Below are 18,711 nucleotides of genomic sequence, written 5' to 3'. Positions count from 1 at the left end.
TGTATTTGTTACCCCTCAGAATACCTAAGATTCTCCAACGCTAGCATTCTGAAACATTACCATTAGGATAGTTGTTACATATTTAATTTCATGCTCCACTCAGCATAAAGCAGTTGCGGGACTACAGACCAAAGCAAATTAAGTGGCTTCTTAGATAATTTCCTGCTTAATTGAAAGCAGGTAGCTTTTTAAAAGTAATACTTGGCTTTGTTTCAAATGATTGTAAGGTTATTTCTTTATTTCTTTCTCTTTTTTTTTCTGGACAAAAGGGACACTTTATTATTTCTTGTGGTTTCTGGCGGCCTGGGGCTGGGCACGCTCACTGTCTTCCCCCCGAACAGGGCAGGGCTCCGTGGCTCTGCCTGTGGTAGTCCATGGCTATGTCCCCCACCAAGCACAGAAACTCCGAAAACTGGATCTTCTTATCCTTATTCTGATCCTTTTCCTCAAAGACATGGGACAAGTAATTTTTGCCCCTTCTCTCACAGGCCTTGACAAAGTTAGGGAAATTCTCCTTCAGCAACATCAGCAGGCCCGGCTCGTCAATCATGTCGTCCGGTTTGCTGTGTTTGTGGAACAGGTCGACCATGCTCATCACGTACTTCTCAGGGTGAGTGTAGCTCATCTTGGTGTTCAAGGAAGCAGAGCTGAGAAAGTGTCACTGAGGAGAAGGATGAGTGTGGTTATTTCTTTTTTTTAAATGCATGGCTGTAGGATAACTTTCTACTCAGCCCATGCCCAGTGGTTGGGAGTCTCCCACTGAGTCGAAGGGACATGAATATGAACTAGTGCTGGTAGCAAATGAATGAGAGCGCACCATGAAGGTGTGTGGAGGTGGGGACATAGGGGAAAAGTGGGCTATATTTATTACATATATATGTGTGTGTGTGTGTGTGTATATATATATATATATATATATATATATGTGTGTGTGTGTGTGTGTATATATATATGCACACATATACACACACATATATATTATATTTATCTATATTTTATGTGTATATATAATACACACATACATGTATATCTACATATATGTTCATTTATCATTAACATTTCCTATCATTCTGCTTTACTCTTAGCATTGGTCTAATGTTAGTAAGTGGTCTATTATGAGACTGGTAGCCCCAGTTCACATCTGACAGGTTCTCTTCATCACAGTGCAAAACTGACCATAGGCTGAGATACCCTCTCTCGCTTCTGGAGATACAGTCCTAGGAGTGAATGTGAACATACTAATAGGGAGACGTGAAAGGATTTTAGTTTGGCATAAATGCTTAGAAAATGGATGGATTATGGACTTCTGCTTTGTCAGGAGTCAATATTCAGATTTTCCCAAGTAATTTAAACCTGACAAAAAGATTTTAAATTACAGAAAAGAAAGAATGCTTCCTTGCTGCCTAAATTTAGTAGAAAAACAGACAGAGATAGAATGAGACAGATAGTTCAATGTAGGGAGCGGCTATAGGGGGCACAGCCCTCTTAGCATAATTAAGCTTGACCTTATGAGCCCCCTAGATCTTACCTGGGTAGCTAATGGGCTGTGGGAGGTGCAGCAAGTGCTGCCAAAACAAGTGAAACTCACAAGAACATTGTAACTATGGTGACCACTACCTTGTTTACCTCTGACTATAAAGTAAAGCATCAGCTTGCAGTCTGGATCTTTTTCTCTGTGGCCTCAGCCAGGCACAGGAGATCCACCTAGACCCAGCTTATTCTCTTTGTCTGTCTTTTCTACATCCTTCACCGCCCTCCCTCAGGCTTGCCGAACCCTTGGCTGTGCTGGCACGGCACAGTTCAAAAGGTATTTTTCAGAACCAAAAGTTTTAAAACACTACAGGGGAGGGTATATATATTGAGTTTTTACAGTCATCAATTGCCATGGTGATTCATGCAACTGATAACAGTGCTTAAGTGCCCCAGAGCTATGTAATAAATGATGAGATGCACTTTGGGTATTTACTGAAATTCTGACTTGCCTGCAATCTTTTTAGGCCCCTGGTTCTACTGTCTATTGTACCTTGCTTGTATCACTGCTGTCAAACAGACTGCACTCAAAATCACTAGCTCTGCGGTTACAATGTAAAGATTAGCAAATCAAACTTTTTAAAAAAAATTTGGAACCATCCTGTAATATTGAATGCTTAGTTTCCCATTTTTGTGGCATTCCCAGGTGTGTTGTTCCAGTCATTTTAAAAAAGATCAAGAGAAATGTACTTTTATTGATTTCAGGGAGGAAAGGAAAGGGAGAGAAAGATAGAAACATCAATGATGAGAGAGAATCATTGATTGGCTGCCTCCTGCACACCCCACACTGGGGATCGAGCCTGAAACCCAGGCATGTGCCCTAACTGGGAATAGAACCATGACCTCCTGGTTTATAGATCGATGCTCAACCACTGAGTCATGCTGGCTGGGTGAGACATAGCAATTTTAAATGAGTATGAACCGAACAATAGAGCTGTAAAGTATGTGACACAAAACTGTTACAACTGAAAGGAAAAACTGCCCTGCTGGTGTAGCTCAGTGGTTGAGTGTCAACCTATGAACCAGGAGGTCACGGTTCAATTCTCGGTCAGGGCACATGCCTGGGTTGCAGGCTTGATCCCCAGTCTGGGGCATACAGGGGCAGCTGATCAATGATTCTCTCTCATCATTGATGTTTCTATCTTTCTCTCCCTTTCCCTTTCTCTCCCTCTCCCTTTCTCTCTGAAATCAATAAAAAAATGTATTTTTAAAAGAGAAAGGAAAAACAGACAAATCCACAATTACAGAGGGACTTCAACTCTCCTCTCTCAATAATTGATTGAACAACTAGACAGAAAATCAGCAAAGATATTAAAGAAGTCAACAGTACCGTCACCCAGCAGAAGCTAATTGACACTTACGGAACACTCTGCCCAACAGCAGCAGCACTCTTTTCAAGCAAACACAGAACTTACACCACAGGAGCATAAAGCCCTAAAACAAAGCTCAGAGGATTTTTAAAAATTACATTGGACAGTGCATTCTCTGACCATAATAAAAATCAAACTGGAAGTCATGGGCAGAAAGGTAACAGGAAAATAAACATTTGGAAACGAAACAACACACTTCTAAATAATCAATGAGGAAATCTCAATGGAAATTAAAAAATTCATTGAACTGAATGAAAATACAACATACTACATTTTTGGAATGCAGTGAAAACAGATAAATTGTAAATATAGAGTAGAAATCAATGAAATTAAAAACAGAAAAGTAAAGAAGATTCATAAAACATAAAAATGGTTCTTTGAAAAAACATCAATCAAAATTGACCAATTTCTAGCAAGACTGAAAGCAAAAAGAGAGAACACACAAATTAATAGTATTAGGAATGAAGCTCTAATATCTGATATCACTACAGACATCAAAGGAAAGCAAGAAAATATCAAACACATAAATTTGAAAACTTAGATAAAATGATCCAATTCTTTGAAGATCACAAAGTACTTCAACTCAAATATTTCAGTAGCCCTGTAACTATTAAGGAAAGTAGATATATAAATTTAAAACTTCAGAAAAAGAAATCTTGAAGCTCAGATTGTTTTACTATAGAATTCTACCAAACATTTAAAGAAAAATTAACACCAAAATTAACATATTCTCTTCCCTAAAATATAAGAGGAACACTTTTTCATTAATATCAGAAAGCCAATATGAACCTGACATCAAAATCAGACAAAGAGAATACAAAAACTACAGTCTAATATCTCTTATAAAGTAACAATCTTTAACAAAATCTTAGCACATAGATTTCAGCACTATGTCAGCACAGGATAAGATATCATGATCCATTGGTGTTTATTCCTGGATACAAGGCTAGTTCAACATTAAAAAATCAATCAATATAATCTACCATATTAACAGGCTTAGGAAGAAAAACCATATCATTCTATCAATTGATGCAGAAAAAGCACTTGACAAAATTCAATATCCATTCATGATAAAAACTCTCAGAAAACTAGGACTAGGGGGAACTTCTTCAAATGGATAAAAAAATAAATAAACCTATAAGTAACATCATACTTAATGATGAAAGACTGAATGCTTTCCCTCTAATATTAGGAACAAAGCAAGGATGTCCCATCTCATCATTGTTAACAAAATACTGGAAGAACAAATAAGTGAGTATATCAAGGTCACCGAATACAAGCTCAACATATAAAAATTAGTAACTCTCTATATACTAGCAGAGAGCACATGTAAACAGAAAAAAATATATAATACCATATGCAATTGCTCTACAAAGTGAAACACTTAGGTATAAGTCTAAACATGCTCGGAACTTGTATGCTAGAACTACAAAATGCAAATGAAAGAAATCAAGTAAAGATCTAAATAAGTGGAGATATATACTATGTTCATACATAATAAAGATGTCAACCTTCTCAAATTGATATTCAGTTTTAACACAATTCCTATCAAAATCCCAGTAAGGTTTATTGTGAATATAAATTAAGATTATTCCAAAATTTGTATGGAATGGAACTAGAATAACTTAAAAATGTACAAAAAAAAAATATTGGAAGTATCAGTCTACTCAGATTCAAGGCTTATTTCATAGTCACTGTTACCAAGACAGTGTGGTACTTGTGGAGAGATGGATATACAGATCAACAGAAAACAGAGAAGCCAGAAATAGACCCCACAAGTACTACCAACTGATACTTGCAAAGGAACAAAAGCAATTCAATGGAGGAAGAATAGTCTTTATCAACAAATTGGGATATTCATAGGCAATAAAACCTATGATCTAAACTTCAAAGTTATATAAAAATTAACTTAAAATGGATCATAATCTTAAATGTAAAACTGTAAAACATTTAGAAAAAAACATATAGGAGAAAATCTATAGAACCTAGGACTTGGTAGAGAGTTCTTAGACATGACACCAAAAGAATGTTCCATAAAAGAAAAGAAAAAATGGAACAATTATGTTATTGTCATAATTAGCTAGTTTGTTAATATTAATAATAAGAAGAAAGCAAAGGGGGAGATGGTGCATGCACACTGAAGTCGGCATGACATAGGGAAGGTGCTTGTCTGTCAGTAAAACCTGGGAAAAAGATAACTGGCTAGAGGGGAAGAGCCACTGCAAGCCCATGAAATCCTGAAGGTTAATGAGTTAAACTCCTGATTATAATGCCCAGACAAAAGTTTATCTCCCTCCCTCTGCCTCCCTCTCCCCCCCACCCCCCGCCCTTCGCCACCCCCCATTTCTGGCTCGTTCCGTGGTAACCCTCACTCACCTGTGTGCTAGCCTGCCCGGGCCTTAGCAGCCGCACGGCCCATGGCCATGCAGACCCCACACACGTGGGCTGCAGCTAGTCAGATGCTGGACTGAGCTGTGCTTTAATATGGAGTGGGGGCTCTGGGCAGTGGCTTTAATCCTAGCCCTGCTGAAGACAAGATGGGGCTTTTTCCTTGATGGGATGGAGGGTGATGGGACCTTGGAGGAGAACTCCCTTAATTTTACATCATCAGTAAAGCTTTCCACAAAACCTCATCCTCCCATGGGGGTCCCCAGAAATTATTTTCCCAGTGGCACCCCAAGAATTCTACTTCCACCAGTAACAGGTGGGGACTCAAAGGGAACTCCAATGATAATAACTGGACTTGATCAAAATTAAAAGCTTTGCTCTCCAAAATATCCTGTTAAAGGATGAAAAGACTGGGGTGAATTACTTGCAAATCACATGTCTGATAAAGGACTCATATCTAAAATTCATGAAGAACTCAAAACTCAACAGTAACAAAAAAATATTATCCAATAAGAAAATGGGCAAAATACATGGAGAGATATTTCACTGAAGAGGATATATGGATGGCAAGTAACAGGATATATGGATGGCATGAAAAGATGTTCAACATCACTAGGAAAATGCAAATTAGTAATACCTTGGTGAGATACCCCTACACACCTATCAGAACAATTAAAATAAAAAATATTGGCAAGAATGGTAGAAACTGGATCTCCCCTGCATTGCTGTTGGGAAAGTAAAATAGTACAGCAAGTACAGTAGAAAATAGTTTGACAGTTTCTTAAAAAATAAACATATACTTACCATATGAGCTAGCAGTCACACTCCTTGAGCATTCATCCAGAGAAATAAAAACTTGTATCTACACAAAAACCTTTACAGAAATGTTTGTAGCAGCTTTATTTGTAATAGCCATCAAAAGGAAAACAACCATCATGCCCTACAATAGGTGAATAATTAAATTGTTGTACATTCATAGGATAAAATACTTCTCAGTAATAAAAAGGAATAAACTATTGATACATGGAACAACTCGTATGGATTTCAAGGGCATTATGCTAAGTGAAAAAAGCCAATCAGGAGATTACAAGTTTGGAAGAAGCAATTTACATAACAGTCTCAAAGTGACAAATAGAGGTGGAGAATAGTGGTTGCCGAGGGTTAGGATATTGTGTGTGGAGCGGGAGGTGATGACTATAAAGAGATTACATAAGGAAGATCTTTGTGGTGCTGGAATAGTTCTGTGCCTTCATTGTGTCAGTGGTTTCAAGAAATATATAGATGATAAGATGACAGAATTACAAGAACACTTTATACCAATGTCAGTGTCCTGATTTTATTGTTGTACTATAGTTATGTATAATGTAACCAATAGTGGATACAAAGTGAAGGATATATGGAACCTTTCTACTATCTTGCAACTTCTTGTGAATCTACTATTCAAAATAAAAAGTTAAAAAAAAAAAAAATAGATGCCCTGGCAACACCCCAGACCAGGTAAATATAAATCTCTAGGGAAGGGACCTAGCCAACTGCATTTTTAAAAATATTACAGGGTACTTCTAAAGTATAGCTTGGGTTCCAAACCCCTGGCAGCTAGTGCTCTTGGTACCATTAATAACCTGGTTATTATTTAACAGGAAAGGAGCAAAGGGGAGATTAGATAGTATAGGCATGCCGTTTGTACAGCTTTGCCAGAAAGCTGCAGTTAACATTCTCCAAGTTTGTTCCCCGCAGATTGCTGGGGAAAGGGTCTAGATCAGTGGTTCTCAACCTTTCTAATGCCGCGACCCTTTAATACAGTTCCTCATGTTGTGGTGACCCCCAACGATAAAATTATTTTCGTTGCTACCTCATAACTGTAATTTTGCTACTGTTATGAATCATAATGTAAATATCTGTGTTTTCCGATGGTCTTAGGCGACCCTGCTAGCGGTTCTCAACCTGTGGGGTCGTGACAGGTTGAGAACCGCTGCTGTAGAGCCTAAGACCATCGGAAAACACAGATATTTACATTACAATTCATAACAGTAGCAAAATTACAGTTATGAGGTTGCAACGAAAATAATTTTATGGTTGGGGGTCACCACAACATGAGGAACTGTATTAAAGGGTCTCAGCATTAGAAAGATTGAGAACCACTGATCTAGATAATAGACACATGCCCAGTAAGGTCTGGGTAATGTAGGAAGATGCGTATCTGTTAGTCACACCTGGGAGCCAAGTCAGCGGCCAGAACAAGTATGGCCACTGCAAGGGCCAGAAATCAGAGATTCTTAACCTCAGAACAAAGAAGTTTGCCCCTTTTTTGCTCCCTGAGGGGCTCGCACTCTCTGCACTTGCCCACCTGGCCCATAGCCATGTGGGCTCCACACAGTGGACTAATGGACAGTGAATAGCTAATGCTGTACCAGACTCAAACCACCATGGAATGGACACTCTGGACACTGGCCCTGCATGTGATTCTGCTGGAGCCCCAGCTATGTATTTTCCATGACTGGCTTCAGGACAATGGGACTTTGAAATCCGAGAAATATAATCCCATGCCAATAAAACCACTCATTCTCCTATGCGAGTCTTAGAAAATTCATTTTCTAAAGATATCATAAGATCCATCCTACTCTCACTAGTGTTGGGGAAAATTGGACTCACTGATTTCTCTCGCAACACCATAACTGAGAAGCATACCTGTAAGTGTAGTGAGAGGTAGAAAAGAAGAGGAAAATAAAACATTCAAATCATATCTATTTTAGGTCTCTGGAGTATTTTTCTCCCTAATGTTGAAACCTGGCATTTATGTGAATTCAAACAATGTGGATGGGATAATCAGTCATCATTATGTTATAGACCATTTTAAATAAAAATGCCAACCTTGATAGACTGTTCTTTGGAGTCTAATGCATTTGGTATCAATGTTATAATTTTAAAATGCTAAGGAGCAATTACAATCACATTTAAATATGTAGCAATTTTAGAAAAGTAATGTTTCACTGAGTCCTCATTTCTTATAGGTAACAAAAGGAACTCAAGGTTTTTTTGTTTTTTTCTTTTGTTTTGTTTATTTTAATAAACTGCTAACTACTACCAGCATTAACCCTGGGAAATATGTGAACAGTAAATATTTCTAACTTGACCATGGACTGTATCCTAATATATTAGTTACTTTTATTAATGGTCATCAACTACTTCCTAGAAAGGTCTCTTCATACAAAACTATTCTAGTGTGTTGAAAACAGAGAAGCCAAGGATTATTATGAGCCAATAAATGATAACTTGACCAACTAAATGCCTTGTGGGATTATTAATCATTCCTTAGTACCATCATCAGTTGATACTCACTGTGCATCTATTCAGATGGACCAGAATATTGAAAGTTTAGGGAAGAGTCTTTCTCTGCCTTCAAAGGGCTGTAAACCTGTTTGAGGATATGACCAAATTTATTATCAATAAATAACAAAGCACAAAAGAATATGCTGAAATCTGGACTAACAGGAAGTAGAAAGGGGGCCAAAGTGCTTGTTTTTATTGGAGGTATTTTTGCAAGAGCTGGGAGTTTGCATCATCTGGGCTCATTGATCCTGCAGATGAGCAGCTTCAACAATGCAGATTTATGCTATCCATGGGTGGGTTTCGCTTAGTTCTCAGTTGTGGACTTACATCCAAAAATGCAGCTGTTTTGAAGCAAGAGATTTGGCAAAAATGTAAGATGAAGCGTAAGGAATTACCTCCCACCCAACTCTAGTCAACAGCACTGTCTACTCCCCCTCCCTTCAGCACCCCCCCCTCCTTCAGGGCTTCAAGATTCTTACATGGTTGGAGTGAGGGTGGGAAAGTGTTGTGTGCTGAATTATTTGCCCTACTGGGAAGAAACTTCCAAAGCTGTACCATCTCTTCCCCCCTCTCCCTCCTCCTTTTCCTTTCCCTTTCCTCCCCTTTCATTCCCTCTCCCTGGGTCCCAATAAGATCCTCACACACTCTATTCTAATTTACAACACAACTTCCCAGATTTATTTTCTGTTCTGGAAATATTTATCCATTTGGAAGCATTACGTCCCTAGCTGTCGTGAAAAAGCAAAATAAGAACCACCGCGTTTTAAGAGGGGATGGTGCAAATTCTTTTAAAGAAAGTTTTGTGATTGTGGGAGGTAATCAACACCTACTCAGGCATTCTTCTCTAAGACAGCTGAGGTTTACCATTTTCACTATTATGGCAATGAATTTTTCCTCTCCTGCTTTCCGCCTTTTGGCAGCAGCCTCAGCTCTGCAGGTGTTAGCGCTGTAAGGGCTGAACCCAACCGCCAGCAAGGCCTGCCGAGCCCAGCGTGGGATGATGCCCAGCAAAACACAGAGCCCCGGGAGCCTGCGACGGAGGAAGGGCGCCTTACAAGCGCGCTTCACAAGAGACTGGGACCAAAGCCCTAGAAAACCAGAGAGAGTTCACTTCCCGGCAGGGGGAACCCGCAGGAGCCGGAAAAAGAGAGAGGGGGCGGGGGAAGAAAGAAAGAAAGAAAGAAACCCACCCCCGAGATCTTAAACTCAGCGCGAGCGAGAGAGCGCTCAGGCAGGCTTGGCTGCTCCAGCTGGAAGTCATTGTGCCGGCTGGCGTCTGCGTTGTCAGGGCGACCGCCCGGCCGGCGCCAGCGGAGGGGGGAGGCGGGCTCGGTGAATGGGTGACGTCACGCGGCCGGCGCCAGGCAGTCTGGGCGGCCGAGCCAATGAATCAGCTGTCGGGGGAGGGAGCGCGGCGCGCGGGAGGAGGACGCCGGAATGCGCTGCGGGCTGCGCGGCCCCGCGGACCGGCTGGAGGCGCCTCGGCCCGGCCTCGCCCCGCCCCGCCCCTCCCTGGGCCGCCGGCCCCGGAGGAGCCCGGCTGGGTTCCCACTGCTCCCGCCCCGGCTGCGCTCAGCCCCGCGGCCTCTGCCTTCTGCCAGCTTCCCCGCGGGCGAGCGCTCTGCAGGGAGGCCCGGGAGCTGGGCCGGGTTCCGTTAGGGAGGACTTGCTTTCCACTCACTGCGCCTGTGCCACTGACTCAAGAAAAAAGGGAAAACAAAACTTGTTTCTGCAGAAAAGTTGGACTTTGAAAGTGTTAATTTAATTCATTGCGGCCTCACTGTGTGCTCTGCATTGTGCTGGTATCACACGCACACGCTCACGCGCGCGAAATCAGAGGGCTTGAAAGAGCTCAAAACTGAAAAAAAGACGTGTACCAAATTCACGATTCGGACATTTTATTACATGTTTCCATTGTGCTGTACTATACAGTGCTTTTAAGGTCTAGAAGGTAAATGAATCCAAAGGGCTTCAGTTTTTCAGTACTTGTTTTGTTTTCCTCTGTCCTGCCTTGCTGTCCGTTAGACTGGAATCTCCAGAAAGCTAAGCACTAGGTCATGGTCATTCCAGTGTCCCCAGCTCTTAGCGCTCTCTCAGACACATGGTTAAGGATTCTAAAATATGACGAATAATCTTGGCGTAAAGGCTTGTGAATCCCTAAACATCTATTTTGGCGGCGTTCAAGGTTGTTGATACATTGCTACTGAAACTGGAACACTGGGGAGTGTAGCCTGAAAATAAAGATGTTGAATTTGTCCTCCCTGCTGTAGTCAATTCCCTTTCATGGTCTCCCTTTTCTCCATCTGCGAAAGGAGACTTAGTGAGATGTTCTCTTAAGACCCTTAAAGTTCCATAAGTCTATCATTCTATTTATCAACTTCTAATAATACATTTTGAGTTTACTATTCCTATCATAGTATTTGGTAAACACAATAATCATTCATTCATTCATTCAACAAACAGTTCAGGGACGCCTGCTATGTGAATAGTAAATACAAAAAAATTTAGTTGAATTTTTGTTAAAGTTAAAAGATAGGATTCTTAACTAGAAAACAAAAGATGCTAATAACCTGTTATAACCCATTGCCTCTCAATGTGCATGTGGTGGAAATGCAGACTTGGGTGAGGGCTGGGATGTATAACAAGCATACAAGTGATGCTGGTCCCTGGACCAAACTTTGAGTGAGAGTCTACAGTACTACAAAGTAATAAAGGGATCTTAAAGTAAGAATATGATGGATGTAAAGTGATGTCATTTCCTGAAAGCCTCTGGAGGAGGTGAGCTTGAGGCAGGTGACTGAGGATCTACTAGGCTGCGGGGAAAGAAAACACTTTCAGGAGAGGAAACAGCACTGCAGGGGAAAAGAGCAGGAAATAAGCAGGGCAGTGGAAGATTGGATCTCTACTGGTGGGGTGGGTGGTATGACTCTGAACCAGAGAACTTGAAACTTTAGAGCTGAAAAGTACTTTAGAAGTTATCAATCCCCACTAATTCGATGTAGTCGAGCAAACTAAACAGCAAAAATGATTTCATTAGGTGATGTCAGAGCTCAGCGTGGAAGCCATGCTGAGAAATTTAGATTGCATACATTCTGTAGATAGCAGAGTTGTTGATGTAAGGAAAAACATTTGTTATTGTTACGCAAGGTGGAAATATGAAGTAAGAATGAAAGCAAGAGACAGACTTATAGGAAATAACTTAATAGTCCAGACATGGAGTTTTGGATAAAGTCTGGGTTCGGGAGATTAGGAAATAAAGGGAAGGGTTTAATCTAAAAAAAAAAATTGTTTCTGAATACATTATAGTGGGTGGAACAAGCTGATTAAGTCATCTTTTCTTGTAAAATAATTCTCTCCATCCTCCTCATATTCAAATGCAATGTTTTTCAACCCTGACTCCCCAACAGCATCACCTCAGGTGCTTTAAAAAAAAAAAAAAAAAGGAATGGCTGTGCTCCACACAAATTTAATCAGACTCTCTGGGAGTGCAGCCCTGGCATCAGTATTTTTAAAAGCTCCCCAGTTGATTATAATGTGCAGCCAGTGTTGAGAATCACTAATCTAATGTATAGTCACCTGCTCATTCCATAGCCTGCCTTTCTGCCCCCGAACATTTCCCCTAGTGTTAATTATTACACTAGCACTAGATCATTTTTAATACGTGGTGTGCTTTGTGGGGGATTTTGATGGTGTATAGACATATTCTAAGCTCATTGTCCTCCATCCCTCATTAACTGTCATGGCTGAGTTGTGAACATATCCTAATATCCCTCATTGGCAAGAAAAGGAAAAAAGATTTGTCTCATTATTGAATGGAAATGATAAACGTGGTTTATGAACCTAGGTGGTACCATAGTGGGGCCGTGTATTGCCTTGCAGTTATTTTACTTGATTTTATCTTAGCTTTAATAATCTATATGAACAGCCTCTTTAGGATTAGAGCTGATGAAGGAGGTAAGTACTTATAATAACTATTTGGACCCTTGGAACTTTTCACTCTTCTATCAAAAGTATTTTTTACTTTTTGTTGAAAATAAATCTCCTAAAAGTGAGAATTCCTTGTGACCTTTTCCTTGGTAACTAACAACTTTTAAACGTTTATTGATTCATTAATTTCTCTAAAATTAATTGAATATCTATTATGTTTCAGGCATTTTTTCATGTGAGGATGCTAAGAGAAGAAAAGGATTTTTCCTGTCCTCAGAGAGGAAAGATAAGCACAGTTAATTTCAGGTATTGTATTTATTCAGTTTGGACATTTAAAAGGTACTTTGGGTACTGTTGCTTGGATGCGGCTCAGCATTTGGTCATGGAATAAAGGATGCATAGATCAGAATAAAATTTAAAAATCAATAAAATAAGAGGTACTTGGCTTATACACTTTCAGCTGCATTCTGTGACTATTTTTTAAAATCCAGTTCACTCATTTAGTTAAGAAATAATGTATTCACATATTCAAAAATTAAATAAGAGAGAATATTCTTCCTCTCATTTTTGTTCTATATCTGCCTAATCCACTCATACCCCACAAAAGTCACTGTTATGAATTTCTTGGGTACCCTTTCAGAGCATTTCTTTAAATAGATACTATACAAACAAATAGAAATGAATTCCTAGTTTCCCCATTTGTACACTATTCTGTATATTTTTAAATTTAAAATTATTAAATTTTGTTTTTTCCCCCCCTATATAGCCATATTCCTTTTCACTTTGTTATTCTTCCACAATATCTAGTGATGGTGACCTAGGTTGCTTCCAATCTCTTATTACAAACCTGGAAAAATAACCCCACTACTGTGTCACTTTATACAAGTGAGAGTTTATTTGTAGGCTAAATCCCTACAAGTGAAATTACTGGGTCTTTAAAGAGAAAATGTTAATATTCCTGGCTGTTTCTTTAAGATACATTTCTAGGCATGGGATTGTGGGGTTGAAAAGTATAAATATAGGATGTCTCAAAAAATGTATACACACACTTGGAATAATTATAAAGTCAGTGTTTATTAAAATACATTTCATTTTCAAAATTGGTGTTACAGTATGTATACATTTTTGGAACACCCTGTATTTTTAAGATTTTGATATTTACTGACCAGTTATCATCTACAAAGTTTGTACTGATTCATTTTCTTACTTGCATATCATATAAGTAACCATTTATCTGAAAACTTGCCAGTACTGAAAACTATTTTTTCTTTTTTTAAATAATTTTTGTTCTTGTGATAGGTAATGAATGACGTACATATTCATAAATTGCATATACATGTATAATTTTAACATGCATGTCTATAACTATTGGTTTGTGCTTGATTCCATGTGTTTATTAGCCATTGCATGATCAGGAACTTGTTAGTTCATCTTGATTGTCCAATTTTGAATAATTTTTGTTCTTATAGATATGCAATAAAATAGATTATATTTATTAATATAAATAATGGCTTAGATTTATTAAACCCCTACCTTGTTCCAGATGCTGTGCTAAACACTTTTAATTGGTCCTGTATATTGTAAATATTTTATCTGAGTTTGGTATGTGTCTTTAATCCTTATTTAAACAGTATTTCCACTTTAAGCCCTATAGAGGCTTTTAAACTTATTGGATAAAATAAATCAATATTTTTTCTTTGTTTACTTTAACACATTCAAAAAGTTTATGCCACTCTAAAGTCAGACTAGCATTGATATTTTTTTTTAGCTCTAGCAGGATGTTACGTTTTAAAACTCAAATCAATCATATATACATACATAAATATATTAGCTACCTACAATATAGCTATCTTTTCTGTTTTAAGAAAACATTTGTATCCTTTTTAAAAATTATTTTTAATATATTTCATTTATTTTTACAGAGATGAAGGGAGAGGGAGAAAGAGTTAGAAATATCGATGAGAGAGAAACATCAATCAACTGTCTCCTGCACACCCCCTACCGGGGATGTGCCTGCAACCAAGGTACATGCCCTTGACCCGAATCAAACCTGGGACCCTTGCGTCCGCAGGCTGACACTCTATCCACTGAGCCACACCGGCCAGGGCTAAAAATTCTTTCTAAAAACATAGATAACTGGAAGAGGGTTGGCAGGGGCTAAGATTATCCACAATTCCACTAACCTGAGAAAATTCCTATTAGCATTTAGAGCAAATCCAGATTGCTTTCTATCCACAAATATATATTTTTGTACAAAAAATGGCATTATACTATGAAATTTGTAACCCTCCCCCTCCCCTTAGCCACATGGAGTGAATTTCTTTCTATTGTCAGTCACTCTACATCCTCATCATTCATCATCCATTGGATGGAGAACTCTCTAGTGAGATACTTTCACTTCCCAGAGAAGGAAACCTGTGCAGAAGCATTCCAGGAAAAACCTCACCTGCCTGTTTGATGTTCATCAGATCAGAATTTCCTAAAGCAATTTAATACCATTGTTTCTCAAAGACTTTCAGTTTCTTTGATGGCCCAACTGCTGGGGCGGAAGAAAGACTACATAGTGGTCAATCATTAACCTGCCCCAACTAGAGAGACAAGTCAGAAAGAAAACAAAACCCACTTTCTTAGCAAGGCATGATTCAAAATATTCTTCTAGACGAGTTTTCCTTAGTTTGCTTTCTCTCTTCTTTCCCACACCTCATTCTCTTCCCCGCTACCCATTTGATATACAGGTCTCCTTTAGATAATTTTAAACAGATGCCCTTATTTATTTCTTAGTAAATATAATGATATGTGCTCTCTCAGAGATCTGACCTCAAGTTTGTTCTAGCTGCAACACTAGTGTAGACTATTCCATCAATTATGAATGCATTGATGTGTGTACAGGCAATAGAAGGCCAGTGGTAATGTTACCTTATTCTGGAGACTTACCCTTATAAATAAATAATGATATGTTTCTGTAAAATGCCTTTAGCAAAGGCAGGAGAAAACATTTCTTCTCAGAAGACTAAACATTTTAAAAATTAAAAACTGATGCCAAAGATTCATCAATAGTATATAAACCATTTATATGGAAAAGAAAAAGAAATGAACTGGAAACTCTATAATGCTAAAATGTGTAGCCAAGTTCTTTAGATGGCAAGTGTAAAATCTAAATGAACAGAGAGCCTAAAACTCATCCCTCTACCTCCAAATATTTTCCTATATTGCACATTAATAATAATTAAATATGACACTTAAAATCTTAAATATATAATTTATAATACAATGCTACATTTCTATTAAGCATAATTTTGGAAAACTGTAGTACATAATTTCAATGAGAGTGATAATAGCCTAGTATTATGTCTGATGGATTTTTATTGTTAAACATTACCTTTTTTTCTGGTTTAACTAACTCACATTAGATTTGGGTATTAAGCTAGATATTCAAGTCTAGGTACTAATTCAAATAGCTCATAAAGTATACTATAGTGAGCCCTAACTTCCTGAGTTGATCTGTTCTGTACTGTATATTCTATTCTTATTTCTAGCAAAGCAGAAAATCCTTTGTGGTTGCCACTAGAGGGCAAATAGCCTCCTGGACTTCTCTTTGACCAAGGAGCATCTCCGTCCAGGCAGCCAAAGTTTTAAGGTCTCACATAACCTAGTCTTAAATCTTACATTGCCAACTCCTAGTTAACCCACAGGCTCAGCAAGCCAGGAACACTTAAAAGTCAAGATTTAAATGTGCTTTTTTACCATTTTACCAAATGGTTCATTTGGGATGATAGACATCTTCCTTGAGTGCACTAACTCCTGACCTTCTTATCCTAGACTTTCTGGTCTAGATCTTAAACCCCACTACTCTGCCAGCAAGGTGATCTAACCTCACAGCATTCAACATTCCCAATCTGACTGATTTCTGCTTACCTTTCCATTCTCAACGCACACAACCCCCTCATATTCCCTCTGCACCAGTTCAGGATGACTTGCAGTTCCTTAAACATTATGCTATTTCATGCCCCCACGTCTTTGCTTAGTTCATTACTTTTTCTGAGATGCTGGCACTACCCATCACACGTTATTGAAGACCCAGTTCAGATACTACCTATGAGAAGCTTTCTAGTCTCCGCTGGTCTCTTTCTTGCCCCTCTTCCTTTTCTTAAGCAACAGATTTAGTTTCTCCCTTCTTTGTGCTCTTCCAGCATTTTGTACACCCCTCTGTTAACAAGGTATATTCTGCTTTTGTGACTATGTCTAGTGGAATATGAACATTTAATCTATTTCTAAATGTAAACTCAACTGTTTTGTCTTTTTTTTTTTTTCTTTCTGGAAGAAGGATGGAATGCAAACAACTCCGCTCTTTGTACTCCGGGAAGCAGAGGCCGGGCAGTTGTGGTTTTGACTGAGTTCTCTCTGCCCTTGAGTAAGGAGGCACAAGATTTCTACTGATAAAAATGTGGACTTCGTTGCTAGTTAAAAGGAGTTGGTTAGAACTTTAGGCATAAAGAAATATTTAGAATCAAAATGAGGTAGACCAGAAAAGGGTTGGAGAGGCCAAACCTCACTGCCCAGAGTCAGGAAAGTGGTCTGAAATACAGCTGCTGCATGGAGGTGCCCTGAGCGGACTGCGGGAAGAGCCTAGGAGGGCACCGTGGAAGTGCTCAGGAGCTGAAGGAAGAAACTGCCAGCCCTCACCACAGGGCTATCTAGTTGGTGGGAGTCCTGCCTCAACTACACAAATAATCACGAGGTATAATTCTCATCCTGTGATCAAGTCCTTTTGTCTTTTTTTAAAGCAAAACAAACCACTCCTCAAACTATCAAAGATCATTAAAAACAAGGTGAGTCTGAGAAACTGTCAGAGGAATGTTAAGGAGACATGGCAACTGAATGTAATGTGGGATTCTAGAACATTGAAGGACTTTAGGTGAAAGCTAAAGGAATCTGACTAAAGTCTAGACTTTAGTTAATAACAACGTGTCAGGATTGGTTCGTTAATTATATTTGTATATACTATGCCAAAGTAAGATATGAATAACCGGGGAAGCTGGGTGTGCAGTATATGGAATATCTCTGTACTGTTGCCAATGACTCTGTAAATATAAAACTGCTCGAAAAATGAAAGTTTATTAAGAAGGAGGAGGGGAGGAAAAGAAAAACACAAAGTAACCTGGGAGAATGCCTCCTCCAACATCCTCCTGACACTGGAAGTGCCCAGGGCACCTGGATCCAAGAGCACCGTGAGTGCAAGGACTGTCACACTCATTGACATCCCCAAGGCCTGGTTTTAATAAATGGTCAAATGCATACTTACGGAATTACAATTTACTTCCAATAAGGAAATAGCAAGAGGTAGTAAAAGAATATTTTTCTTCCGAATTTATTTATATATAGGGTGTCCCCCAAAATGTATACAGTGTATATACAGTGTTTATTAAAAATATATTTCATTTTCAAAATGTAATGGAATTTAGAGCTATTAGCTGTTAAAGTGTGTCTACATTTTAGGGGACATCCTGTATATAGTTTGTTTGTTTGCTTAACAAAAAATTTCATCGTTCAACAGAATTTACCCTGACATTTAGAAAGCATGTTGTAAGATAAACTGTTATCTTAGTGCAGAAAATAATACAAACTCCATTCTTTAAGAATATTGCCATTTTTATGTTAATCTGGAGGAAAAGCATCTTTATAATAAGGAGATGTTAAAATTGAGGCCAAAAATGCATAAAAAGAGATCATATACAAAATGTTTACATAGTTTTAAGTAAAGAAGAAAGGTTCAATATCTTTTTCATGTAAAAGAAAGAACACATTAAAATTCTTCTAAGTACTAATAGTTGAAGTACATATACTGAAAATAAAAAGTGCTGATATAATGTATTCTTTATATAAAAATTGTTCTTTAATATGTTTCTTTAGTTTACTGAAAGTCTCTTATCAAATAGCATTTCCCCTATTATGGGTATTTAAAAATAATTTGTAATATAGACATTATATTTTTGAATCTTGCATAACTCATGATACTTGTCTTTCAATATGGTAAGGTATAGTAGAAATTTACACTTAAAAAAAGAAGGTGTAAAAATGACCAAAAACTAAAGGTTTCAGAGAATGAATTTAAAAGTGTTTCCTCTGCCAGCATTCTGTGCATTGACTGAAGCAGTTGGGGGTCTTG

At 38.4% G+C, this 18,711-nt stretch overlaps 1 protein-coding gene and 1 long non-coding RNA gene across 2 annotated transcripts; both read right to left on the bottom strand.

Annotated features, from left to right (window-relative positions):
- Positions 1–217: 217 nt before the first annotated feature.
- On the bottom strand, positions 218–8,706 carry LOC103290213 (protein S100-A7-like). Its single transcript, XM_054720824.1, has 2 exons — positions 8,628–8,706; positions 218–661 (listed from the first exon to the last, which is right to left on the bottom strand). Exon 2 carries the CDS (start codon positions 623–625, stop codon positions 320–322), a length of 306 nt encoding a protein of 101 aa, XP_054576799.1. The 5' UTR covers positions 626–661; positions 8,628–8,706; the 3' UTR covers positions 218–319.
- Positions 8,707–8,787: 81 nt separating this feature from the next.
- On the bottom strand, positions 8,788–9,897 carry LOC129150358 (uncharacterized). Its single transcript, XR_008557087.1, has 2 exons — positions 9,809–9,897; positions 8,788–8,959 (listed from the first exon to the last, which is right to left on the bottom strand). It is a non-coding gene; the product is annotated as an uncharacterized LOC129150358 (long non-coding RNA).
- Positions 9,898–18,711: the final 8,814 nt, after the last annotated feature.

Source organism: Eptesicus fuscus, chromosome 9, assembly GCF_027574615.1.
Source record: "Eptesicus fuscus isolate TK198812 chromosome 9, DD_ASM_mEF_20220401, whole genome shotgun sequence".
Classification (NCBI taxonomy): Eukaryota; Metazoa; Chordata; class Mammalia; order Chiroptera; family Vespertilionidae; genus Eptesicus; species Eptesicus fuscus.
The sequence above is the reverse complement of the archived record's forward strand: the minus strand, read 5'-3'. Positions and strand labels throughout refer to the sequence as shown.